Source organism: Gracilinanus agilis, chromosome 3, assembly GCF_016433145.1.
Source record: "Gracilinanus agilis isolate LMUSP501 chromosome 3, AgileGrace, whole genome shotgun sequence".
Lineage (NCBI taxonomy): Eukaryota > Metazoa > Chordata > Mammalia > Didelphimorphia > Didelphidae > Gracilinanus > Gracilinanus agilis.
The window spans coordinates 672,491,307-672,518,735 of NC_058132.1; the positions used below are offsets into that span (position 1 = coordinate 672,491,307).

A 27,429-nucleotide genomic window follows, 5' to 3' on the forward strand; every position below is an offset into this window, starting at 1 on the left:
AAAAAAAAAAAAAAAAAAAAAAGCCATACCTAGGCTCTCCCTCCTTACTTGGACTTCTTTCTTTCTTTCTTTCTTTCTTTCTTCCTTCCTTCCTTCCTTCCTTTTTAAACTCTTACCTTCCATCTTGGAATACCAGGTATTGATTCCAAGACAGAAGAGTGGTAAGGGCTAAGCAGTGAGGGTTAAGTGACTTGCCCAGGGTCACACAGCTAGGAAGTGTCTGAGGTCATATTTGAACCCAGGACCTTCCACCTCTGGGCCTGGCTCTCAATCCACTGAGCCACCCAGCTGCCTCCTCTTCACTCCTTTCAAGGTCCGTAGAGCTCTTACACACATTTCCCAGCTGTCCCATGTGTTAGTCCTCTTCTCATTTCAATTTACATTGCCTCAGTGTATATTTTGTATTTATTTACCTGGCTCATGTTGGTAATCCCAGAAAGAGGATAATCTCTCTAAATTTATATGAAAGAATACAAAGTAAACAGAAGTAATAAAACAATACCGACAGAAAACATAACAGTATAGATGAAAAAAACTCAGAAAAAATAATCCAAACCTAATGTTATGTAAGTGTAATGTAATTTAATTATGTATTATTACATACTGTGATGTATTTCACATTTAATGTAATTTGAGGATGCCTCGATGGCAAAGCAGACATATGAGAAAGCATCCCCCCTCCTTTCTCTGCGAGGGTGTCCACTCCCTTTTCAGTGTTCTGGCTAGTTTGTTGAACTGCTTTCCCCCTTTTTTTCTTCCTCGTTATATGGGCCCGGGGAAGGCTGGGGGGGGGGGGGCAGCTACATTGGGAAATGTAGGATTTTATAAAAACAAAAGATAACAAAAAAATTTTAAAGACTTGAACCTCTGAGATACTTTGTGTTCTTTAGAGCCAGATACATATTAACAAATGCTTATAAAAATTAACAAAGGCTGCAACATAGTGTGTCAAATGTCCTCCATTTCCTCAATAGTGTAACAGAAAGAACAGCTCACATTCCTACAAGGATTGGTAGTTTGCAACCTTGGCTCCTTTTCCCTTCCACTTATTTATAGCAAGACTCCCAAGATGACTGCGGTTCAGTGATTCCAGCGGTCTCCTTTTGGACGATACGTGCACCAGGGAGGAATTACACAGAAGGGGCATGAAGGATGTCAAGGAGAGGAGAAGGAGGAGAAGGAGAGACAAGTCCTATGGCCAGAGCACTCTGATAGCTCTGGACTGCCAAGAGATCTAAAGGATGACTCCCAGCACATTGGAAAGACCTCCACAGTGTGGACATGGAAGCAAATTCTATAGAATGGACAGGCACAGAGGAGCTAAGACCAGTTTGTTTGGGAAGGTGTACAAGAGATTCATAGATTCATTGGAGTTACAAAGATTTGGGACCTTACATATTAAGATTTTAATTAACATATTAAGATTTTAATTAACATATTAAGATTTTAATTAAGATATTAAGATTTAGGGGGCAGCTGGGTAGCTCAGTGGATTGAGAGCCAGGCCTAGAGATGGGAGGTTCAAATCTGGCCTCATATACTTCCCAGCTGTGTGACCCTGGGCAAGTCACTGGACCCCCATTGCCTAGCCCTTACTGCTCTTCTGCCTTGGAGCCAATACATAGTATTGATTCTAAGACGGAAGGTAAAGGTTTAAAAAAAAAAAAAAGATATTAAGATTTAAGAGAGGTTAAGATTTGCAGAATTTATCTTGGTAAGATGTATATCTCACACACACACACATACACACACACACACACACACACAACCATAGTTCAGATCACAGAAAACAATTTTGCCATTTCACTTTGACACTATTGTTTTATTTTGAATGAAAGCTGGATTGTAAGATTTGGGGATTTTGTTTTCTCCGATTTTTTTGGCCTGGGGTGGGAGAGGGACAGAGACAGAGACAGAACTAGCAATATGCTCATTTGTTTTGCTCGACAGTATTTATTGATAGTGAAGAGTCTAAGGAATAGGGGTCCAAAGTAGAAGGTCACTGAGAAGAGGAATGACCCAAAGTAAAGAAGGTGAATAAAATCATTTAAGAAAAAATATTGTTTGGCCAAAGTGAAGAAAGGAAGTTGGGCCAAAAAAACCTCCAAGCACTTTCTGGCTGAACATGGGAGGACCCAGCTGGAATTTTTTTTTTTTTACCTTGCATAAGAATAAAAGGGGTGAGGGTGGGCCTTGACTGTATTCTACAAGGCTTCATTAAGAGTCAATCATTTGTTGTGCAAGCAAAGAAATGGAAATGAAATATGCTCATTGACTGAGGAAGGGCTACAAATTATAAACACATATACTTAAGGGAATATTATTGTACTGTAAAAAAAATTATTAAAATACATATAAAGTATAAACCAAACCCCAAAGTCCATTGCTAATTATTATGGGACTTTCTCCTTATTGGTGGAGAGTGGATGAGAAAGAAGGCCAATGATGATGAACCTTTTAGAGATGGAGTTCTGGGCCCCTCCTCTCCTTCCCCCCCCCCCAGACCAAGGGCCATGCACCTCCCCCCCATTGAGTGCCAGGCACACCCTGCCTCTCTTTTACCCTACACAGGGGAGGAAGAAAGTGCTCTCATTGGTACACTGGGCAGAGGGGCAGGTGATGTGAAAAAATGGCATCAGGCATAGTGGAGAAAGGGAAGGGAACAGCTCTACCCAAGTCCCTCTGCTTTTCTAGTAATGAACTCTTGGGGAGGGGCAGCCATGTGCCTACAGAGAGGGCTCCGAGGGCCATCTTTGGCACCCATGCCATAGGTTCATCATTACCAGGGTAGGCTCTTCAGTCCCTTTGAGTTCTTTTGGCTTCCAGCTTTGAGAGAGAAGTCCAAAATGCCAACCTTTCTCAGCCCTCTGAAAGGAGGAAGATTCTGGGAAGAGGCCAACAGAAGAGGAGCTAGTAGTCTTCAACATATCCCTAATTCCTACCTTGCCACTTCAGAGATTTCGGGGACTTTTTTTCCCCACTGGATGAGATCTAGGACATAGTCTCTTGGTTGAACTGACTTCCCTTGCTCCCAAAGAGAGCACTTATTTAATCTGTATAGTCTGGCACCTACTCGCCTCAATCTTTTCTGATTTTGTTTTTGTTACCCATTTAAATAAATGAGTTTCCTTGCTATTGCTAAGTGAATTGGAACTGGTATCTGGTAGGAAAGGGGGAAAAATCTTGAATATAAAGCCTGGGGCCACCTTTCCCCATTGATGAAGAAAAGGAGTTTAGTAGGCATCCTAAAGTGTAAGCTTCCCCTAGATTAGCAATAGTTAAAGGAGCAGAAAGCTATGACTTTAGCCTCGTATTCCCTCTCTCTGAGGATAACAGAGTGGCCAAGCTTCTGGCCCCAATTTCCTACTGCCCCTCCTGAGAGGAGATAAATTCTCTTATGAAGGAGTGGGGGTGGGGTGGGGGGGGAGGAGATACTAGATGTTTTGGCCTCCCTTTGAGTCAGAGAGAGGCGGCCACATATATAATAAGAGAAGCATGGGAGGATTTATATGACCTGATTCAAAGTGAAATGATTAGAACCAGAAAAAGCAACTCACAATGACTCAATGGTATAAATGAAAAGAAAAACAACAAAAACTCAAAATCAAATGCACTGAAATTGCAGTGATCAAACTTGGCCTAAAAGAAAAGATTTTAGGGGAGGGGGGCACCTTCTTCACACCTTTGTAGAGATGAAGACTGTGAGTATGGAATGCTGCAGGATAGACCTTTTTTTGCCTCTTTCTTTTCTTCTTTTTCAATCTTTGTTGTAAAAGATGCCTCTTTGTGATGGATACAATAGGAAATGTGGATGACATTAAAAACAAAAGATATTTTTTTAAAAAAAGATTAATCCTATTTTCAACTGCCAAAAAAGCACTCAAACATTTCTCAATGTGATTCCTAAGTTGAGAGGCATCACTAACATATTTTATTCTTTTTTTTTTTAATTATTTTTAAACCCTTAACTTCTGTGTATTGGTTCCAAGGTGGAAGAGTGGTAAGGGTGGGCCATGGGGGTCAAGTGACTTGCCCAGGGTCACACAGCTGGGAAGTGTCTGAGGCCACATTTGAACACAGGACCTCCCATCTCTGGGCCTGGCTCTCCATCCACTGAGCCACCCAGCTGCCCCTTATCACTAATATATTTTAATGGCCATCATCACAATGAAATAAATACTGTAGTTTGAAGATTTGATACAGAGTCAATATGTGAGAAAGGCTTTATGGTAACTAAATTCTAGGATCAAGAAGTGAAGGTTTGGCTGAAAAAGTCAGTACAGAAGTGGAAACAGGGAGATATCTAAAACAGTCCAAAAGTTCAAGGTAGGAGGCCTCTCCCTGCAATGACAAGTAGGTATTTAGTTGGCTATGGACCAGAACCAAGTGTCTTGACCTCTTGTTCCTAATCACTCATTCCCGAAGCATGGAACGTACAGATCATGATATTGCCTGCTACACTATTTGTTCCACTTTTCTGACCAAAAAATTTGAACCTGGACCCTTTTTTTCCACACCAAAAAAGTACAGAACTCCTAAAATAACTAGAATTTTCAGCCTGAAGAAAATGAAATTCTAGGCTGGCACTAAATGGGAGGCAGACACAGAACCACATGGAAAAGGTTGGATTTGAAGTTGCCAGACTTGGGTTCTAGTCTTGCCTCTAAAACATACTGGCTGTGTGATGGGCAATTCTCCAAGACCAGAAATTAGAATAAGTGTCTTTCTGTATTCAGGCTGTGGCGTGGCACAGTGGATAGAGTGTCAGGCCTGGAGTCAAGAAGAGTCATTTTTTGTAGTTCATATCTGGTCTTTAGATACCAGCTGTGTGACCCTGGATAAGTTACTTAATCCTTTTTGCTTCAGTTTCCTCATCTGCAAAACGAGTTTAAGAAATAAATGGCAAATTACTCCAATATCTTTGCCAAGAAAACTCCAAGTGGGGTCACAAAGAGATGAAGACAACTGACATTAGTAGATGATATTTTTTCACCAGGAACAACCTACAGCCATGAAATCAGTGGTCTGGTCAAAACAAATTTAGTGTCACATTAGAAATAATTAATTTCTAAACTAGTTGACAATTTTGAATCCTGATTGCTAATTTTATTATTTTTAACCCTTACCTTCTGTCTGAGAATTGACACTAAGCACAGTTTCAAGGCAGAAGAGTGGTAAAGGCTAGGCAATTTGGGTTATGTGACTTGCCTAGAGTCACACAGCTAGGGAGTGTCTGAGGCCACATTTGAACCCAGATCCCCTGTCTTCAAGCCTGGCTTTCTCTCCACTCAGCCACTTAGCTGCCCTCTGTTGCTCATTTTAAAATCTCAACAATCAGGGGGCAGCTGGGTAGTTCAGTGGATTGAGAGCCAGACCTAGAGACAGGAGGTCCCGGGTTCAAATCTTGCCTCAGACACTTCCCAGCTGTGTGACCCTGGGCAAGTCACTTGACCCCCATTGCCTAGCCCTTAACACCCTTCTGCCTTGAAGCCAATACACAGTGTTGACTCCAAGATGGAAGGTAAGGGTTTAAAAAAAATAATCAAAGGAATAGAACTATAAAAGGCTAAGGTAGGGGTGTCAGAGATCTAGTGAGTCACAGAGAGTGAATTTCCAATTAAAAAAGCATACTCTACCCATTCTACACACACACACACACACACACACACACACACACACACACACACACATCCTTCAGATATGACTATCTCCAAATGCATTCTTTCCTGGAACATAACTTATACAAATTGATCCCTGAAAGAAATGTTCAAACTCCATACAAATTAGACAAATCCTTCATAGTTCATAGATCTAGGGGCAGAAGGGGGGAAGGGACCTTAAAGACGACCTATTCTAGTCCTTTCATTTTATCCCATGAGGAAACTAAGGCTAAAAAGTCAAGGTTTATATTTCAAAAGGGAGAAATACATTTTCACTATAAATGGCCACATTCCCGTCTTCCTACAGTTTAATTATGTAAGAAAATGAGTCAATTCTCTGGATTTTTTTAAAGGCCAAGAGAATGTGAATGGAACTTTTGAGAAAAGAGTAACAATTTATTCATTTTCAGTCCCCAGAAATAAAAGTTTAACTAAAAATTTAAATTGGGGCAAAACTCAAAAGCTTTAATAATTTTGGCTAAAGAACATGGTGGTGGAACTGGTTTGGGTAGGCGCACAGGCAAAGCTAAAGTGGTTATCCTGCCCTAAAGAGCTCGCAAATGATTTCTTCAAGGATAAGAGTTTATAAATATTAAATGGTTTTTCACTGCTGTGTACTTGTATTTCTATAATCCTTTTCAAAAGTCAGAGAGTTGAGGCTGGAGACCAGCAACTGAGGATAGAAGTATTTCACCTTAAGAAGTGCCCAGCGGAAAGACAAACCAGAAATGGCGAAAGTTTAATGACCGCATCTATTTCAGCAGCAACATCTCCTTTACATCCTTACAGCATTCTGTGGCAAAATTGTTTAAACACCACCAGGAGGATCCTGCCACAGAATGACCAAAAAGAAAGTCCAAATCATGCCCTGGGGTGATCAAAGAATATAGGTCCAAGGTAAATACAAAATAGCCAGAATTGCTGTTCAATCATTCCCAAAAGTTGTCTGAACAACAATCAATCATTCATTCAATCAGCATTTATTAAGCACCTACTACGTGCCAGGATACTATGGTTGGCCCTGACTATAAATGTGATGTTATTGTTTTATGCTTTTTTTGTAAGTATGTTTTTGAGTCTTAAGAAGTTTCTGTAATGCAGGAAATAATTTGCTACCTTGTATCTGCTATTCATTCTGTTCTTTGAAAGCCTTTTTTCTTTTCTTTTCTTTTCTTTTCTTTCTTTTCTTTTCTTTTCTTTTCTTTTCCTTTCTTTTCCTTTTTTTTTAAACCCTCACCTTTCCTCTTGGAATCAATACTGTGTATTGGCTCCGAGGCGGAAGAGTGGTAAGGGTAGGCAATGGGGGTCAAGTGACTTGCCCAGGGTCACACAGCTGGGAAGTGTCTGAGGCCGGATTTGAACCTAGGACCTCCTGTCTCTAGGTCTGGTTCTCCATCCACTGAGCTACCCAGCTGCCCCTAAGCCTTTTTTCTTGAAGGGCTTTGGTTAATCGACGAAAGCTTGGACATAAGCTATCCCTCATCTCTTGTTTTAGGGATTTCCTCAGAGTTGCTCCATTGCATTTATAATTTGGTTTATACCCTTGGAGAATGGGCAGGGAAGAAGAGGAGGACTGGAGTTAAGAGCAGAAATAGTTCACCTTGACAGTGGCCAGTTGAACTCCCAGGCAAAAGTGGGGGAAAGTTCAGTGACCTGTTTTCAAGAGAGATAATGTCTCTCCAACAATCAGATAGAAAAATCACTTTCAAAAGAAACGAAAATGACTTTCCAAGCTGTGATGGTGCCTCTGGTAGCCAAACGCCAAAGTGAAATGACTTTCTCTCCCTTGTTAAGTAAACAACGATTAAAATCTCAGAATTATGCAATTGTGGCTTCAGGTACTAAAGGAAAGATGAGGTCACATGTTCCTTTAACACAGAGAGGCACCCTGGGGGCCCCACACCGAGCTTATGCTGCACGTGTGTGCTCTGGGGAGGACAGAAAGTTCCTCGCAAAGAATGCACACAGGCATGCGCGGGCGCACACACACACACACGCGCACACACACACACACACACACACACACACTATTTATATGCCAAGTTTCTAACTATAGCACCAAATTTACACTGGCAAATCACATGGGTATTATTCTACATCAGAAGAAACCTGACATGGCACTGAAAAGTCCAACAGACAAGGTATATTTGGAATTAGCTCCTAAGCTGAATTTTTGGAACATCTGTCCATTCACAGGGCTGACTTAGCCGAAGGGTTTTAAAGGGTGGGCTTGATCATAGCTTCTCTAAAACTTGGCATGCAGGCCTAGAGATGGGAGGTCCTGGGTTCAAATGTGGCCCCAGACACTTCCCAGCTGTGTGACCTTAGGCGAGTCACTTTACCCCCACTGCCCAGCCCTTACAGCTCTTCTGCCTTGGAATCAATATACAGTATTGATTCTAAGACAGAAAGAAAGGGTTCAAAAAAAAAAAAAAAGGAGTGAGCTCTCCATTAGAGACAGTTCAAATGTGGCCTCAGACACTTCCCAGCTGTGTGACCCTGGGCAAGTCACTTCACCCCCACTGCCCAGCCCTTACAGCTCTTCTGCCTTGGAATCGATACACAGTATTGATTCTAAGACAGAAGGTAAGAGATTTTTTAAAAAATAAAACTTGGCATGAATGCACAGAAATGCGGTCAATTCTGCTAATCATTTGAGCTGGAGGCCACACCGGGATGCCCAGATAAACTGTAAAAGTCAAGGCTTGGATTTTAGAGCCCGTGTTTCCAGAGCACTTCATCTGTTATTTTATTGAGATGCAATGAGAGGACTGGATGGAGCAATGATGTCATGAGTCACCCGGGGTACTTGCTGCACCAGATTGGGAAAGTCAATTTCCTTACCCATCTAATGGGGGTAATAATGCCTATCATACTGACCTCACTGAACAGTGAGAGGACTATAGGATCAGAGAGTTAGAACTGGAAGGGATCTTGGAGATCAAGTTCTACCCTCTCAATTTAATAGTAGAGTAAATGAGTAAACTGAGGCCTCACAGAACCATAGATTTAGAGATGGAAGAGGTTTCAGAAGTCAAAGAAGAGAACACTCATTTTTCAGACAAGTGAGCTGAAGCCAAAAGAAATTCTTGAGAGCAAAGGATCATGAACAGAAGAATGGGAAGGAGACTCAAGAGTTCAATGAAGCTAACTACCTAATTTTAGAGATCAGCCCAGAGCATCTTCCTCTTTTTGACCTGTGAAGAAACAGAGACACAAGGAAATTAAGTAACTTGCCCACTCACCCAACTAGAAAATATCTTGAAGTTGGATTCAAATCTAGCTGGTCCAGATTCCTTCCTTCAATCAAAAAGCAAGCAATTGACAACAACATGAGAGCCTACTAGGTGCCAGGAATTATATCAGTTTAAGTTACATGCCCAAGGTGACACTGAGATGAAGCAGCAGAGACAGAATTTGAACCCAGATCCTCTACCACGCTATACATGGGGGATCCACAAAAGAAGATCTGATAAAATAAAACATAGAAAGTACTTTGCAAACCTCAAGGTCCCAGGTATATAAATGTCAGCTCTTAATAACAGCAGATTTCATTATACTTTTTGTGAGTGACTCTGTTCTCCCCTGATTTTTCTATGCTCTATGGGGTCTTGTTTCACCATTTGTCATGGCACCCATAAGATGGCATTGCCTCTGTCAATATTTAGACAGAGTTTACAGTTGGCTTGTCCTTGCTGGATTCAAGTCCACAGGCAATCCAAAGGGGTTGGTTCTTAGGTAGTAGGATTTTAGCCATGAAAAAGACTAGTTCAACACTGACTTCAGAGAGGCAGAAGGCTATGGCTCAAATTCCATTCCTGATACTTAGACAAATCACTTTCCTTCCCTAGGTCTCAGTTTCCTCATCTATAAAATGGGGACAATTGGATGCAGCGACCTCTCAGGTCCATTTTAGTTCTAGGTCTATGATTTCATGTTCCCTTTCCTTTGAACAGAAGGGGGAATATAGGTCCCCTGAGAAAAACTTTGCCTACCCAAGACAATACAGTATATAAAAAGCTAGGCTATAAACCCATGCTTCGTTACTCCAACATTCCACTCCACACAGCCACACAGAAAAGCCCAAGGCTTGGACAGTCCCTCTCCATGCCATGGTGAGAAGAGTGATCTTGCCAAAATAGTGAAGGGCCAGGAGATGGAGAGACAACCAAGAAGAGTAGAAGGAACCAAGTAAATGTCATCCCCCAAAAGGACCTGATAGCAATATATACATATTTGACAGATTATCAAATTCACTTACCCTGGGAGCTTCTAGAACTCAGAGGTTCTAGCTTCAAAAATGTCAGTTTTAGCTCAGTATAAAATGGAGCTTTATAATAAAAAAAAATTTTTTTAAAAGAAGGCTCTCTCTCCTGTGCTCTCAGTGATCTCAGGAAGTAGCCAAAGTTGGATGAACAAGTCAAAGAATGGCTAAAGGAAATTCCTGTGTTAGGTGGGAGGCAAATAATGATCTCTATATTCCCTTTCAAGGCTCTAAGTGTCTACAGGGATATGCAGGATTACTTGAAGGGAAACTGGAATGTCAAGAAGGCAAAAAAAAAAAGAAAAGAAAATTAAAAAGAAAAGGGCAGCTAGGTGGCACAGTGGATAGAGCATCCTTCTAGATGATCTTCAAATCTGGCCTTGGATCTTTGCTATCTGTGTGACCCTTGTCAAGTCACTTAACCCTGCTGGTCTCAGTTTCCTCATCTGTTAAATGATCTGGAGAAGGAAATGGCAAAGCACTCCAGAATCTTTGCCAAGAAAATCCTAAATGGGGTTCCAATGAGTTAGACATAACTGAAATGACAAGAAGGCAGAAAAGGCCAAGGAATAGGTGGGTTCCAATGACATTAATGGGTAGAAAGGAGATGGTGGAGAAAAGATGTTCCAGATACTTTTTGAATCCCTAATAATTTAAAGTAGTAACTCTAGCATAGTTTGATTGTTTCCAGGAGTGAACTAGATAGAACAAGAGGCAGAGAGGCCTTGAAGAGAGTGAAGAAATAGAAGCATTGTCTAACTACTCACTCATATGTAAAGGACCTGGGCAGCTAGCTGGTGTAGTCGATAGAGTACCCAGAGTTCAAATCTGACCTCAGACCGTTACTATTTGTAAACCCCATTGCCTAACTGGTCTTTTGCCTTGGAACCAATACACAGACTATGACATGGCTTTCCCAAAGCTACACATTAAATATATTGTGAGTCTTTAAAAGTATTTATTTAATTAATTAATTTAGAGTATTTTTCCATGGTTACATGATTCATATTCCTTCTCTGCCCTCCTCCCACCCCCCTCCTGTATCCAACACGCAATTCTACTGGGTTTTACATGGCTACACATTAAATATTGAAGGCAGGATTCACATTCAGCCAGTGCTTCATACCCATGTCCAGCCCCCTTTTAGGGGTTGTTTTCCTCAGTTAGAGAGTAAGCTCTTTGAGGGCAGGCACTATCTGTCTTCTAGATTCTATCTGCATTCTCTGCACTTTGCCCAGAGTTGGCACTTTGTGACATTTGTTTAATGCTTCTTCAGTGGATGTGACCAGGCCGGCTTCCGAAGTCTCATTTCCCCATCATTTGTTCCTGTTCTCTCTTTCTCAAATAATCTTGTTTACTTATCTGGTAAATGTTTTATCCCCCAGTGGAATGTAAGCGCCTTAAAGTCTGGAACTATTTTCCCCTTTGTCTTAGTACCCCTGGTACCAGCAATACTCAGTGCTTAAGCAATTTCTGGGGTGGAATTGGACCAACTTTTGTTCAAAACTCTAAGGCCTTAATAATATTAGGTTGGGTCAGGAAGAGCTAAGTTCAAATCCAGACTCAGACAACCTGGGCAAGTCATTTACCTCTTATTTACCTCACTTCCTCATTTGTAAAATGGGGGCATACTAAAGAAGGAAATGGCAAACCACTCCAGTGTGCTAACCCTAACCCTAACTCCCCATGACAATGTCATTGGGGTCACATTGAGTCAAACTTGACTAAACCACTAAAGAACATAAGATTTATCATATTTTCATAATCATAATCATAATCAAAATCATAAAATAATTTTTATTAAGCTTGTTAAATATTATTCAATCGTTTTGAGTTCAGGGGCCCATTGCTGTGGGTCGCATGTGGTCTGTGGGCATCTCGTTCCATATCTCAGCTCTAAGTCACTCTATGACTCTAAGATGCAAAGGAAATACCAACCAGCACTGGTAGAGGAATTTCTATTACCAATGAGACACAAAGTCCTATGCCTACTCCTCTCCCCATCTTATCTTTATTTTTTTAATTTTTTTTAATTAAACCCTTATCTTCCACCCTAGAATCAATACTAGATATTGGTGACAAGGCAGAAGAGTGGTAAGGGCTAGGCAATGAGGGTTAAATGACTTGCCCAGGATCACACACCTAGGAAGTATCTGAGGCCAGATTTGAACCTAGGACCTCCTGTCTCTAGGATTGCCTCTCAATTTACTGTGCTACCCAGCTGCCCCGCACCCATCTTATCTTTAAAAAAAAAAAGGAAGCTGTCCATAATAGAAATTAGCTCTGTCCTATAAGATATTCTTTTTCTGTTCTTATCAAAGGAAATTTTCAGGTATGTTGCTGTTGGTCAAGGTCATAATTGTTTGTTTGTTTGTTTGTTTTAAACTCTTACCTTCCGTCTTGAAGTCAATACTGTGTATTGGCTCCAAGGCAGAAGAGTGGTAAGGGTGGGCCATGGGGGTCAAGTGACTTGCCCAGGGTCACACAGCTGGGAAGTGTCTGAGGTCAGATTTGAACCTAGGACCTCCTGTCTCTAGGCCTGACTCTCAATCCACTGAGCTACCCAGCTGCCCCCGGTCATAATTGTTTTTAAAGAGAAAAGAAAGAGAGGAGGACTGTCAGAGTGGGTGGCTTCTAAGGTCCCTTCTAGTTCTAAATCTATGATTCTATGGGGCTTGTTCATCCTTCAGTTTTGAAGATGTAAAGGTTAAAAATTAAAGGGTTGAACTAAATCCCATCTTCACAAAGACCCAAGACCTATCAGGTTGATGTTTTGACTTGCTTACGAGCTGAATCTAAGGGAGGGAGAGTTTCACAAGGGCATCAGCCTCACTCTCTCTTCCAGAGAAATGGAAATCCAATGGCAAGACAAAAGTCAAGAGGGCTGTTGATGATTCGGATTGCATCATCAGTGTCCAACAAAGTTCTAGGTGCCTGCTTAGTTTACCTTTTTATCTAACACTTTAACGTTTACAAACTGCTTTATAAATATGACCTCATTTTATCCTCACAACAATCTTGGTAAGTAGGTACAATTATTAACTACATTTTATAGATGAAGAAACCGAAGCAGAGGTAAAGTGACCCACCCAGGATCACAGAGTTAGTGCCTGAGGCAGGATATGAACTCAGATCTTCTTGTCTCTAAATCCAATACTCTATATGCATTGAGTCACCTAACCATGATACCATCATAGCTGTGACATGAAGTTCTATTAAAGTAATGACTTCGTTACTTTCATTTTGTTTAATCATCTAACTTCAACTCGATCCTGCTGCAGAGGAAGTGGAGGTGAGATGAGTCTTTCAACCTTGGGCAACACTTTGTGAGATCTGAGTTGCCTCTCTTTGGATGCTAGATTATCTCCTGCTGCCCATCCCAGAGTTTATTCTCCTTCCCACTACTCCCATAGCTTATCCCTACCCCTCATCCTTCCCTTATTTCTTCCTCCATTTAAAGTTTTCAAGTCAATAGTATGGGTAGGGACTGCTTGTCTAGCCTGGAATCTTGGGAAAAATGAAGTAATCGCGTAACCCCCATTGCCTAGCCCTTACCACTCTTCTGCCTTGGAACCAAGACACAGTATTGATTCTAAGAGAGAAGGTCAGGGTTTTTAAAAAATGAAGTAATCCAGGGGCAGCTGGGTAGCTCAGTGGATTGAGAGTCAGGCCTAGAGACGGGAGGTCCTAGGTTCAAATCCGACCTCAGACACTTCCCAGCTGTGTGACCCTGGGCAAGTCACTTGACCCCCATTGCCCACCCTTACTACTCTTCCACCAAGGAGCCAATACACAGAAGTTAAGGGTTAAAAAAAAAAAATGAAGTAATCCGATAAACTAATGTGGGCTGATAGAAAAGGGCTTCTAAGAGGCTTCCTCCCAGAGCTTCACAGTTTGGGTCTTGGCTCTTGATCAGTACGAATGAGTTTATCATATCAGTTTGTTTACATTTTGATGGGAAGAATTTTACGAGTTGCAAAAGAACAACCTGAGAAAAGATTCCATGGATACATTTGTGACATCAAGGACATTTTAGTCTCTGGCAGCTGCAGGTACTCCAGTCTCCCCCCCACCTCAGGGGAGGGGGTAGATTAAACCTCAAGATTTGTGAGACACCTGGAACTCTTCTCAAGAAAAGCACCATCATCTATATCATCAGTCCTCTCAGGAAGAGAAAGAAGAAAGGAGGGAAGGGTGAGAGAAAGAAAGGGAAGGCCTAAGAGGTGAGACATTCACTAAAAGGAAGAGCATCACCAAGCACATTTAATGACAAGGGGCTGGCGTTCCACCTTCCCAAGATGTAGGGCAAGTAGTTGCTTGAGGTTGTTCCATTTATCCTTTATTTTAAAAAATAATAATTAGAGCCTACTCATCGTTCTTAAATGAGTCATAAACCCTCCACTCAACACCCCACTGGCAGTCCTATAGATTATTTTGGTTATATAAAAACACTGTAAACTTTTTGCATTTTTCTGTTTCCAAACTTCAACAAAATGTCATCTATCGGGGCAGCTGGGTAGCTCAGTGGATTGAGAGTCAGGCCTAGAGACGGGAGGTCCTAGGTTCAAACCCGGCCTCAGCCACTTCCCAGCCGTGTGACCCTGGGCAAGTCACTTGACCCCCATTGCCCACCCTTACCAATCTTCCACCTATGAGACAATACACCGAAGTACAAGGGTTTAAAAAAAAAATGTCATCTATCTATGGCCCACCTGATGTCAGGTATGTACGCTGAGGAACAGCTGTTAGAATCATTTCTGATTCACAGGTGGAATCATTTCTTGAAAACTGCAATGCTGAATGTAAAATCTGGATCACATTGCTTACCATCTCAGGGAGGGAGGGAGGAAGGGAGGAAGGAGAGAGGGAATTTGGAACTCAACTTTTTTTTTTATGTTAAAAATTGTTTTTACATGTAATTGGAGGGGAAAAAAAAGAAAATTACTGTGCTGGATAGAGTTCTGCTTCCCAGGGTTTAAATAGCTTTTCTGATTTATTTCAGAACTCAGATGGCTAGTAAGAGAAAAAAGGGATCATTCTTCTTAGAAGGCAGCCTGGAGCAGGGTGACAAGTGGAAGACACATATTCTCCCTGATGGGAGAGGAGGGGAAGAGGAATCTAAATCAGGAGTCATAGTGTCAAGAACTGAGACCAGTTAACTTGAGTGATCTTTTTTTTTTTAATTTTTATTTTGAATATTTTCCTCTAGTTACATGTTTCATGTTCTTTCCCTCTCCCCCAAAACTCCCTAATTCCCCTTAGCCGTTGCTCAATTCCACTGGGTTTTACATGTATCATTGATAAGGTCCTAATTCCATATCATCAAGAGTTGGACTGACTGGACTTATGTTAAACCTCAACAAATATTTGCTTTCATCTAACAGGTACAGGTTTCTAGGCTTGACCATGAAATACAAGGACTAAGGTTTTGCCCTTGAAGGATTTATAATCTAAAAAGGAAAAGGTGGGGGGTTACTTGAACAGAACTTGGTTTTACTTCCTACCTGAACTCTCCTATTGGAGAATATTTGGGGGAGCTAAGAATTGCTAACAATCATTAATGGCAATATTTCATGGGCTGCTTATTGCTCCTTTCCCACTTTGTTTTGTTTTTTAATTCAGTGTTATTTAGTTTATTCTTTATTAGTTAATTTATTAATTATTAATATTTAATTTATTCAGTGTTGCTATGATTATTTAGTGGAAAAAGCAGAGTTTGCATTCAGAGGACAGAGGATCCTGTCTCTGATTGAGCCATTTATTACCTGATTGACCTGATGGGAGTTCGAAGAAGACTAAGTATCTCTGGTTTGAGAACTTGCCAAGTCCTTTATTTTCAGGGCTGCTCATCCTCCTTCGGTGTCCACTCACCACCCAGCTCTCATCTGTGGCTCCAAGAAGCTGTAGCATGTGCAATGGCCACCCCTCTACAAACTGTCTGGGCAGGTAGGTAGGTAGGTAGGCTAGACCAATTTGAGAGTAACTGGCCAGCCTCAAACCCATCAGTGACTTGGAGGGGAGATGTCATCCACTCCAGGCATATGAAGATTTCCCTAATGGAAGGGGTCAATGAGAACAATTTGTTCCAGTGGCCATGAAGATGGTTGAAGCTGGCACTATGGAGCACTTTTAGCTTGGTTGGACATCAAAGGCCATTCACTACTTCCCAAGCCATCACCAGTCATCCTGGCTTTGGCTTGCCACTAGACTTAGGTGACTCTAGAATAGAGTGAGGTTGATGACTTGGTGCAACTCTGCCTCACTTAAATCCAATTTATGTAAGAGTCAAAAGCATCAGCAGTGATGTCATTTGGGTCCTCTTCAAGTAGAAAAGGCAACAACAGACAAACTGATGGCCGTTAGGCCCCCCTTACATTAGTTTCTCTGGGTTTCAGTTGGTGTTTGGACCAGAAGTTCTTCTCTCCTTAGTATTTACTTGTCTCCTCACACACAAGATATCCCTCCCAGTAGATTTCCCAGTAACTTCTAGAGGGCAGACATTTATGTTCTTGTCTGTTTCCTCAAGGTCTAGCACAGTGCCTGGCACAGGCAGAGAGGAACTTAAAAAACATGCAGAACTGAACGGGAACCTGAGTAGTCACTGAATGCCAGAAACATTTTACTGAATGATCCTCTCATCATTCCTAACTCTCTTAACTTAAAGAGGAGGGGATCAAGAAAGATCTGAAAATGCCTGTTTGCCAAGTTGAAACTTCAAGCCTGATAATTACTTGGCCTGTAATTAGTGTCAAATCTCAAGATTTCCATTATCCCTCCCCAAAGAGCCTTTGGCTATAATCCAGCTGACAAGTGGCCAGGCAACTTATACTTGAAGACCTCCAGTGAGAGTCATCGCCTGACCTCCTGATTCCCATTTCGGGCAGGCCTCCATGTTAGAAAGTTTCTCCAAATCACCAAGATTCGTTTTTGCCTCTTGGTCACATTGACCCACTGCTGCTGGTTCTGCCCTCTAGGATCAAACAGGAAAATGACTTCCATAATAGGACAGCCTTTCGAATAAACTGAAAGTTATCATGCTCTCTCCTCTTTATTCTTTAAACATCACCAATTCCTTCAGAAACTTCAGACCTGGGAAGGACTCAAGTACTACAAATGGGGCGACATGTTACCATGCTAATGCCACAGAGATCAGTAAGTATGGAGAGGATGGCAAGATTCTGGAGTGGAGAAGAGAACCAAAAATAGAATGCAGGCCAGTCAAGTGAAAGGAGAAATACAGAAGGAAGAAGGGCACTCAGTGGGAAGTAGGCATTCATCAGTACACTGGTTTACCTGATTTGAGTGGAAAGGGCCCTCAATGGGCAACTGAAAGTTGGAATTTCAAGGAAGGATGAGGGCTGTATTTACTATTTTTTCCTTCCCTCCTATTTTAATTCCTGTAAAACCTGAGGACATTAAAGCCTAGCAGGTGGGAGCAAAAAGGATGGAGGATTATTTGATGCTGCTGGAGCTGTTGGGGTTAGGGATCTTCCAAAGGCCTGGTTAGTAACTCAGGTGTAATGCTCCTGCTGATCTCTGTGATATACCTTTAGCAAGCACCTTCTCCTATCTGGAAAAAGAAAGGATAGCTATATCCTCCTGCCCATGGGCACCGGGAACACACCCAGAATGCATTAGTGAGATAAGCCCTTCCAGGGTAACTCCAAGCTATGGAACAAGGGAGGCAGATTTTATGCTCTGATCAGTCAAGCATAGAAATGTCAGTAGACAAACGAAACCGAGGGCATGCAGGCAGACACTGGCTACATGCTCTCCCCACCCCCGGCCCTACCCCCAACTCCCTCAAGCCAGTGTCTTTGCTAAGAACCAAACCAAGCACAGAAAATGAGGGATGCGTGGATGATGATCCAGGTAGGCCTTCCTCCCATCCTTGACAGCGACTACCTGTGTGACCTTGGGTACCCCAAGTCACCAACAGCCCTCACAAAGCCATCATTTGCTGGGAAGCTGCATTTAGACCCAGTTCCGTTTTAGGGTAGACAGAGGCCCGGGGGCCCCAGCAGATGGTGACTAGCGATTTCGTGCGGGCCCCCCCACCCTCGACTGCTGGGAGGGGGACCCAGAGACAAACACCCCTATCCTTAGCTGAACCTCCATTCAGGAAATCCATCTTCTGGCAAGAGAAACTGCTCGGGGAAACAGAAAACTAGCTGGCAGCTCAAAAACAACACCCGACTGGAGGAGGCGGCGCATTGGGTTACGAGGAGAGAGCAAACGCGGCTGGGGCCCCAGCCACCTCGGCTAGCCGGAGCTGCCTGCTGGCGTGCGCCCTTGGGGACGCTTCTCTAAGCCAGGGCTGAAAGGGAGCTCTGCAGGCCGAGCGGTAGGGAGCGGGGCTCGGGCTTACCAGCTGCTGCGCGCTCCTGAAGGTGGCATCCAGGAGCATCAGCTTCCAGGGATCAGAGATGTCGGCGGGCAAGGGGATGTACACGTAGTAGGCGAGCAGGCTGACCAGGATGGTGGACACCACCCAGAAGCGCCGCAGCTTATTCGGGGTCGGCTGTCCCATCTCCGCGGCGGCGGAGGACGGCGGAGGTGGATGAGTGGGCAAAGGAGAGGAGGGGAGAAACCCGAGCGCGCAGCCGAGAGCCCGGCGGCAGCAGCAGCAAGTTTCTGCAAGGTTACAGCGTTCTTCCTCGGGTTTCTTAAAACCTCCGGGAGCCAATCAGCGACGGCGCCTGAAGGAAGTCCGCGCGCTGACGCGCCTCCTTCGGGGTGTCCTTGCAAACTGTCAGTGCGCGCCGCGGCTGGCATGGAAGGGGGGGAGGGCAGGGGGTGCCTGCCGCTCGCTCTGCTGGACGCAGCGGACTCTGGAGGACAGCGCCGGGTACTACACTCTCCCCCCCACCTCCCTTCCGTGCCGGCTAGGCCCGGCTACCAGCTCTGCGCTCGGGCCCTGCGCTGGGCAGCAGGGATGTGCCTCCTTCCTCCGGGCAGGTGGCTCTGGCTTTGCTTTGGCCCCTAAGGCAGGGAAAGGAAACATCCCGGGCCTCGCCAAGCCGGCGGGCCCCTCACGGAAGGAACGCAAAATGCAGAGCTCATTACGGTTCACCAACGGCCGCTGAAGAGAATTAGAACCCGGGCTCCTCTGTTAGCACGGCTATACGGTTAATTAAATAAGCGAGAGAGAACTCAACCTCCGTAACAAGTAGTTCCTGGCTCTCAAATACCCCATCTGTGTGACTCAGTCCTAAATTAGGATAATGAAGGTCCTGGACTCTGGCCCATATCAATGGGCTTTTGAGACTGAAATGACATGAGTATTAGAGATTTCGCACTGAAAGGGACCTCGGTGGCCATTCATTTCAGTCCCCTCCCTTTACTGATGACCAAAGAGAGGTAGATCCTAGAGAAGGGGCTTGCCGCTAAGCATCAGAGACAGGAACCACGCTCTCCGTGTCCATCGCCAGTGATCTTGCCACTGCCTTCTTGAGCTCTCCATTTCAGTTCAGTTTGTAGGGTAGCTAGGCAGCAGTGTATGAAAGGGGAGGACCTGGGTTCAAATATGACTGGGGAAAAAAATTTACAGCATATTTATCTGATTAAGGTCTCACTTCTCAAATACATAAAAGAACCGAAATCAAATTTATAGAATACAAGTCATTCCCCAATTGACAGATGGTCAAAAGATATTAACAGAGTTTTCAGATCAAGAAGTCAAAGGTAATAATGGTAAGAAAAATGTTCTAAATCATTTTTGATTAGAGAAATGCAAATTAAAACAACGCTGGGGTACCTCACCCCTATTAGATTGACCAATATGACGTGAAGAAAAGTGATAAATGTTGAAGGGGATGTAGCCAAATTGGGACACATACGTTGTTAGTGGAGTTGTGAACTGCTCCGACCATTTTGGAGGGCAGTTGGGGACTATGTCCAAAGGGTTATAAAACTGCATACCATTTGAACCCATAATACCACTAATTGGTCTGTATCTCAAAGAGATTTTTAAAAGGGGTGGGGGGGAAGGACCTACTTGTACAAAAATATTTATAGCAGCTCTTTTTGTGGTGGCAGAGAACTGGAAATTTAGAGTATGTCCATCGATTGGGGAATGGCTGAACAAATTGTGGTACAGGATGATGATGATGGAATATTATTGTGCTCTAGAAAATAATAAGCGGGATGATTTCAGGAAAAAGCTGGTGCTTGATGATAAACTGATGCAGAGTGAAATAAGCAAAACCAGGAGACCTTTGCATAAAATAACAACAATATTGTGGGATGATCAATAGTGAAAGACCTAGCTACTCTCAGGAATAGAATGATCCAGGACAATTCTGAAGGACTTTTGACAAATAATGGTATCCACCTCCAAAGGAAGAACTGTTGGAGTCAGAATGCAAATCAAAACATATGACTTTTCACTTTGTTTTTATTTGGGGGGAGTTATTTATTCTTTATTTATATATATGTAAATGTATATAAATAATATAACAATATATAAATATATATAAATATAAGTATTTATATTTGGGGATTTGGTTTTATATGAGTATTCTCTTACAAAAATGAACAATATGGAAGTAAGTTTTGCTCAGTTTAACCCAGATCAAATTGCATACCATCTCTTGAAAGAGGGAGGGGAAAGGAGAAAGACAATTTGGATCTTATAATTTTGGGAAGTGTATGTTGAAAATTGTTATTACATGGAATCAGAAAAACAAAATATTTAAAAATTTTTTAATTTAAAAAAGAATCGCTGCCAAGAAAGAAGACAAGGGTTTTTTTGTTGTTGTTTGTTTTTTCTAGGTTTGGTTCCCTCTTCAAGGGCAGGGACTTTTTAATTTCTGTCTTTGTAATCCTAGCACCTGGCACTTCATCTTACACAGAGCTATCAAACTGACTTCCCCATATTGCAATTCTGTCCATGTTACTCCCTTCACTAAAAGCCTATGGTTCACTATTGCTTCTGGGATGAAAAATTAACTTTTTATCTGGTAGGTAAAGCCCTTCACAGTCTGATTATACATTATACCCCTTTATGAACTCTGGCCCACCCAAATTATATATTAACTGTTTGCCTCAGTTTTCTTAAATGCGGATACTAATCACACTGATAGCCCAGGAGGATCAAGTGAGATATTTCTAAAACACTCAACACAGAGCCTGGCACAGAGAAGGTGCTTAATATTTGTTTCCTTTTTTTTTTTTTTTTTTAATTTTTTTAATCCTTCCCTTCTGTTTTAGAATCTATATCAAGTATTGGGATTCCAAAGCAGAAGAGCAGTAAGAACTAGTTAATTGAGGTAGAGTTGCCCAGGGCCCCACAGCTAAGAATTATCTGAGGTTAAATTTGAACCCAGAATCTCCTGTATCCAGGCAAGGCTCTCTATTCACTTGAGTTACTTAGCTCTCCCCCCCCCCCTTTTCTTTTTACTATTCTTCATACATGATTCTCCTATCTTTTGTCTTTGCATTCCCCAGTTGGGCATGTAATCCTTCCTTAATTCCACTTCTTACAATTTCTAATTTCCTTAAAGAGTTAGCTCACGTGCCATTTTCTATATGAAGTGATTCCTGATCCCCACATCTGATAATACATTCCCTTCCAAAATGGTTTTATATTCCTTTTGTAAATTATCTAGACACACACATGTGCATAAGTACACACAAAGACATATGCATACAAAAACACATATGCATGCAGGATATGCCCTGGCCAGGTTATAAATTCTTCAAGGGTAGAAACTGTTTGACTTTTGTCTTTGTCACTAACCCCAGGGCTCAGCACAATGCCTGTCACATAGAAGATGTGTAATAAACATTTGTTAATTAACTCCAATTCAATTTAGCATTTATTGGAATTTAATAAATATTTTTTATTAAAAAAAGGACTGATTCCCTTCTAATGGTTACAGCACAGGAGCCTCTTGAGCAGTGAATTATATAAGAAGGATGGACAATTGTGACAAAGGTCCCTTCCAGCCCCAAGGCCACAATACAAAGAGCCCATGTCTATGGAGGCAGGGAAGCTGACCCTTAGCACCTAGACCTTTTCCATTTCCAACCCAGCTTCAGTTGCATCATCATTTCTGCTCACTTCCTCATCACTCTGCACACTTCCTCTCCTGGAAGTCACCAAGTTGGGAGTTTCTGATTCATTGGATTTTAGTGGGAGGCAGGAACTTCTTGACCTATGCCTGATTTATCTTTCCCCTACTTCCTGGGGACAATCTCAAGGTAGGGGTGGTATCTTTTGAACTTGGGCTAGGCTTTCCAGTGCTGATGCTTCAGAGTCACCAGAAGCAATGAATATTTGTTATTGACTTGGAATTTATTTTGGCCTCACTTTCAAAATGATTTGAAACTTTTGCTAATGAAAGAAAGGAAGATTTAGCAGAATAATCAAAAGCAACCCCGCCCCCCAAAAGAAAACACAAACAGGCAAAATGAGGAAAGATCTATTATAGGCACCTAAAAGGAATGGTACTAAATCTGGCCTCAGGTATTTTCTAGCTGAATGACTCTGGGCAAGTCACTTAACCCCAATTGCCTAGTTCTTGCTGCTCTTCTGTCTTAGAATTGATATTGGGGTTTTTTAAAAATGCCACTGAGGGGGGCAGCTGGGTAGCTCAGTGGATTAAGAGCCAGGCCAAGAGATGGGAGGTCCTAGGTTCAAATCCAGCTGTGTGACCCTGGGCAAGTCACTTGACCCCCATCGCCTACCCTTACCACTCTTCTGCCTTGGAGCCAATACACAGTGTTGACTCCAAGATGGAAGGTAAGGGTTTTGAAATAAAAAATAAAAAATAAAATGCCACTGAGATAGTCTCATGATGAAAAAAAAATGTTAACTCAGCCACCCTCTGAAATTTCACAGGATTAGAGTTAGAAGAGATCTTAAAGGTCATCTAATCACAGACCATAGATTTAGAGTTAAAAGACATTTCAGAAGCTGTATAGTCCAATGCTTTTATTTTCCAGATGAGGAAATCTGGTTAAGTGACTTGCCCATGCTCACAAAGGTAATTAGAGACATTATTTGAACCCAGGTCTTCCAGATTTCTAATTCTGAGTCCAGCACTTTAGCCCCTTCGCCAAATTGATATTTTATGAATATCTGAACTCATGCTCTCTGATTCCAAATCTGGTATTCTTGCCACTGTAGGAAGAGTGAAGACTGCTTTTGTGTTTGCCCAAATCTTTCCCATTTGAAAACAAACTAAACCAAAAACCCTTCACAAGACCCCAGCATCTGTTCAAACTATAGTTCTATATCTCTTCCATTTTCATTCAGACTCCTTGAAAAAACTATCAATATCTGTTGCTTCTACTTCCGCTTACTCTCTCCTCAACACTTTGCAATCTGGTCTGGCTCCCTGCTTTATCACTCAACTGAAAATGATTTCTACAGTTACTGGCAGTCCATAATGACCAAATCTGAACCTTTTTCCATTCTCGTCCTTCTCAACCTTGTCCTATCTGCTTCATTTTACACACTTGACCACTCTTCAATTTCTAGAGATTCTCTCATAACAGAACTTACTTTTGATATTCCTCCATCTCCTTTGAGATCACACCCCTTAACTAGGATGTTCACCCAAGTTCTGCCCTAGGCTCTCCTCTCTTTTTTCTTTTCATTCTTTCTCGGATTCTATGGGTTTGCCCTGTAATCTCTAGGCGGGTAATCTACAGATTAAATATGTATAATATATGGATATTATATACACATATGCATGTAAATTTGGGACTGTGTAAAATTAGAGTAGTATTATATAGTAGATATATAGTATATAGTAGTACTATAATTATATAAATAATAAAACAACATAATATATAACGTATATAATAAAATACATATCATGCTCCAATTTTATACATACCTATATATATATACTATATATGTATATATCTTCAGAATACCATGCATATCCACTTCCATTATATTCACATATATGTATATATCCTTATACACATATACATACACACATCTATATAGTATATATTCAGTTCCATTTTTCTCACCAGAGCATCATTTCTCTATCACCGATTTCTCTATCACCTCTGGATATGCAGTTTGCAATATATCCTATATTGCAAACTGCATATCCAGAGGTATTTCAAATTTAACATGTCTAAAACCAAACTCACGACTTCCCTCCATCCCCCAAACCCTCTAGTCTTCCAACCATCCCTTTTTATGATGAAGGAATTTCCGTTCTGTTAGTCTCCCTAGTCTGGAAGCTTGTCATTATCCTCAGCTTCTCACTCTTCTTCACCTCACATATCCAATCATTTGCCAAATCTTGCTGTTTTCTGGGGAGATAGATTGTTGTTGTTCAGCCGTTTCGATCATGTCCTACTCTGTATGATCCCTTGTGGGCTTTTGGCAAAGATACTGGAGTGGTTTGACATTTCTTTCTGCAGATCTTTTAAAAATGAGGCGACTTGGGCAAACAGGTTGAAGTGACTTGCCCAGGGTCACACAGCTAATAAGTGTCTGCGGATGGATTTGAATTCAGGAAAATGAATCTTCCTGAATCCAGGACCAGAGCTCTATCCACTTTGGCACCTAGCTGCCCTAAGATGTACAAACTGAGGCAGAGTGAAGTGAAAGGAATTAAGAAAGCAACATATACAATAACATCACAGTAAGATGCCATAAGCATAAGCCCTAATCTTTAGAATGCCACGTGCCAGATTTCTAGGTTCTGAATTGGCTCCGTATACATCCTTCATTGTGTAGTATCATTTCAAGTCATCCAATGTCTTGCAAAAGCACCTATGATGTCTAGATTAAGTTTTTTGCATCTTCTCTAAAATCTGTGATTGATTGATTGATTAATGGAGTTGTTCTCACCTCATTAAGATAATAATAAGAATATAATAATAAGAATATAATAATAATAAGAAAAGAAGAAGAAGAAGAAGAAGAAGAAGAAGAAGAAGAAGAAGAAGAAGAAGAAGAAGAGAAGAAGTTAAAAGGGGTAAAGTCATGAGCCAATGGATTCCTACCCTTACAATAATATGTTGTGTTTTGTTTTTAAAACCTTTACCTTCTGTTTTAGAATCAATACTGGGTATTGGTTCCAAGGCAGAAGAGCAGTAAGGACTGTGTAGTGACTTGTCCAGTAATATGTTGAATGTATTATATACTTAAAAAGAAAAACAAGCTGTATATGATAGAGACTCGCAATTTTATATATAACTCTTATTTTGGGGCTCATTTTAGTTGATGTTGGTTAAAAATGGAATAAAATAGATCAGAAAAATGATGATCTCTTTAGCAAAATATGGAGAATTAAAATAGAGGCATGAGAAACTATCATAATATAACTACTAAAAAAAATTCCACCATAGCTGGAGGATTCTTCCTTTACTATGTCTCTTTCATGCAGCAGCCACTTTTTTCTCCACTGGATTCTGACAAGCCCTCATTGCCTTTCTCCTAGACTACACTTCAATTTTGTGTGAGTCTCTAAGTGGTCACCTTATTCGAATTCACACTGTGTATTTTCACTGGGCTGGAGCCAATTTTGCACAATTATAATTTAGAATAATACTAATGTTGTGTGTGGGGGAACATGAGGTCCCCTGGGTTCGAGACAGGTAGGTACCCTTTGCAAGAATGCAGCACTCCATAACTTGGCTTAGAAACAAAAAGAGAAATTTATTAAATTGGTATTCTTGTTGAATTGGCTGGGAGGACAGAATAGGGGGAGCACTGCCCCCCAAAGGAGATGGATTCTGGGCTTTATATATCTTTTTGACAACAGGGGCTCTGTGACCAGGAATATGGGACTGGAATGAGGTTGGGTAGGAGTGGGGGATGTTTGTTATCTGACCAAAGTCAAGGGGCTTAGATAGAACTGGTTGATATCAAAGTATGAAAGGGGTGGGGGGGGGGAAGCTGGGTAGCTCAATGGATTGAGAATCAGGCCCAGAGATGGGAGGTCCTGGGTTCCAATTTGGTCTCAGACACTTCCTAGCTGTGTGACCCTGGGCAAGTCACTTGATCCCCATTGCCAAGCCCTTACCACTCTTCTGCCTTAGAACCAATACATATTATTATTATTATTATTATTATTGCTTATTACTATTACTATTGGTCTCACACGCCAGTCTATCCTCTATACTTCTATTGCCAAAATATCTTTCCTTAATCTCCTTCCCAGACCTCTTGTATCTAATCATTTGGCATATATTTTGCATGTATTCACTTTATGCTAAATAGATATGCTTGCTGTCAGTTCCACTGAATATTAGCTTTTGGCCAATTGCTTAATTCTTTCTACTTCTGTCCCCAGGGCTTAGCACAATTCCTGACACATAGTTGTAAGTACAATTATAAATAATAATAAACACTTGATTGAGTGATTGGACTAAATCCAGTCCCAACTCCCAGCTTCTGTGATTTAGGCTGAAGCAAACTCCTGATTCAAACCCAAATTAAGGATCTACCTGTAAGGGGGCGGGAAGGGGGCGGGGAGTTGGCAGAGTTTTTCTGCTAAGTGGCCTATTGTAACATAATTCCTGTACAGCCTAAATTTGACAACAGAAATGCAGTCTCGCTTTGTGTTCCAGGTTCTGGTGGTGAGGAAGACTGGGAACTTTATCTCTTACAAGACCAGGAGATAAGATAAGAGCCCAATCTCTCTTTAGAGGATGCAGGTGTTCTTTTGGGGAATGGGTCTTATTTTTAACTCTTTCCTCTTTAGAGAAGGAGCTAGCCACCTTCCTGGGCTTATGTGAGAAGGGGTCAGTGTCAGAATGAAATTTCTCTCTCCCTGCCTGAGCTTCAATCACTCCATATCTAGCTCACTGAGCTTGAAATTTCGAAGCACCTTGAGTTTTTATCTCCAAAGTGCCAGTTTAAAAATGAACTGTTAGCTGTGTAGCCAGGGAGATACTGAAAAGGTTTCCACTCCAGCCCTCTCTGCAAAAAGCTGAGATTAAGGGATCATGTTAGCTAATTGGCTCCAAGAAAAACACAAAGGACCTAACCCTGAGAAGGTGAGATAAGGTTGCTAGTAATTTCATGGGAGAGAGAGAGAGAGAGAGAGAGAGAGAGAGAGAGAGAGAGAGAGAGAGAGAGAGAGAGAGAGCTGGGGTACAGAACAGCAGTTAGCAATTCAATAGAATTCTGCAAGCATATTTTAAGCTACTTTTTTTTTTTTTTTTTTGCAAAGCTCTGCTAGGCCTTAGGCATACAAATATACTAACCAAAACTGTTAAGTTATATATTCAGTTAGGATAAATCAGTGCACACACAGATAAGGTACCTACTAGATACATACAGTGACATTTAAGGGAAGAGAGAACTACTAACTGTGGAGATCAAGAAAGGCTTCTCAGAAGAAGTGGCACCTAAACTAAGTCTTGAAGAAAGCTCAGAAGGGAGTGCATTCTAAGCTAGGGATGTTGAGATTGCAAAGACCAGAGGGAGGAAGTGGAATGCCTAAGTGGGGGATAGACTACTGGACATGGAGTCAAGTATGCCTGAGTTCTTATTCTTTTTTTTTTTTTTACCCTTGTACTTCT

General features: G+C 41.7%; 1 protein-coding gene across 1 annotated transcript in view; it reads right to left on the reverse strand.

Annotated features, from left to right (window-relative positions):
* NCEH1 (neutral cholesterol ester hydrolase 1) overlaps nucleotides 1–27,429 on the reverse strand; it is an 83,161-nt gene that overhangs the window by 29,651 nt on the left and 26,081 nt on the right. The window contains exons 2-3 of the mRNA XM_044669556.1: nucleotides 18,794–19,006; nucleotides 18,293–18,589 (exon numbers count right to left, since the gene is read on the reverse strand). Coding sequence (XP_044525491.1) covers nucleotides 18,293–18,589; nucleotides 18,794–19,006 — 510 coding nt within the window. The remainder of the gene's footprint in view (nucleotides 1–18,292; nucleotides 18,590–18,793; nucleotides 19,007–27,429) is intronic.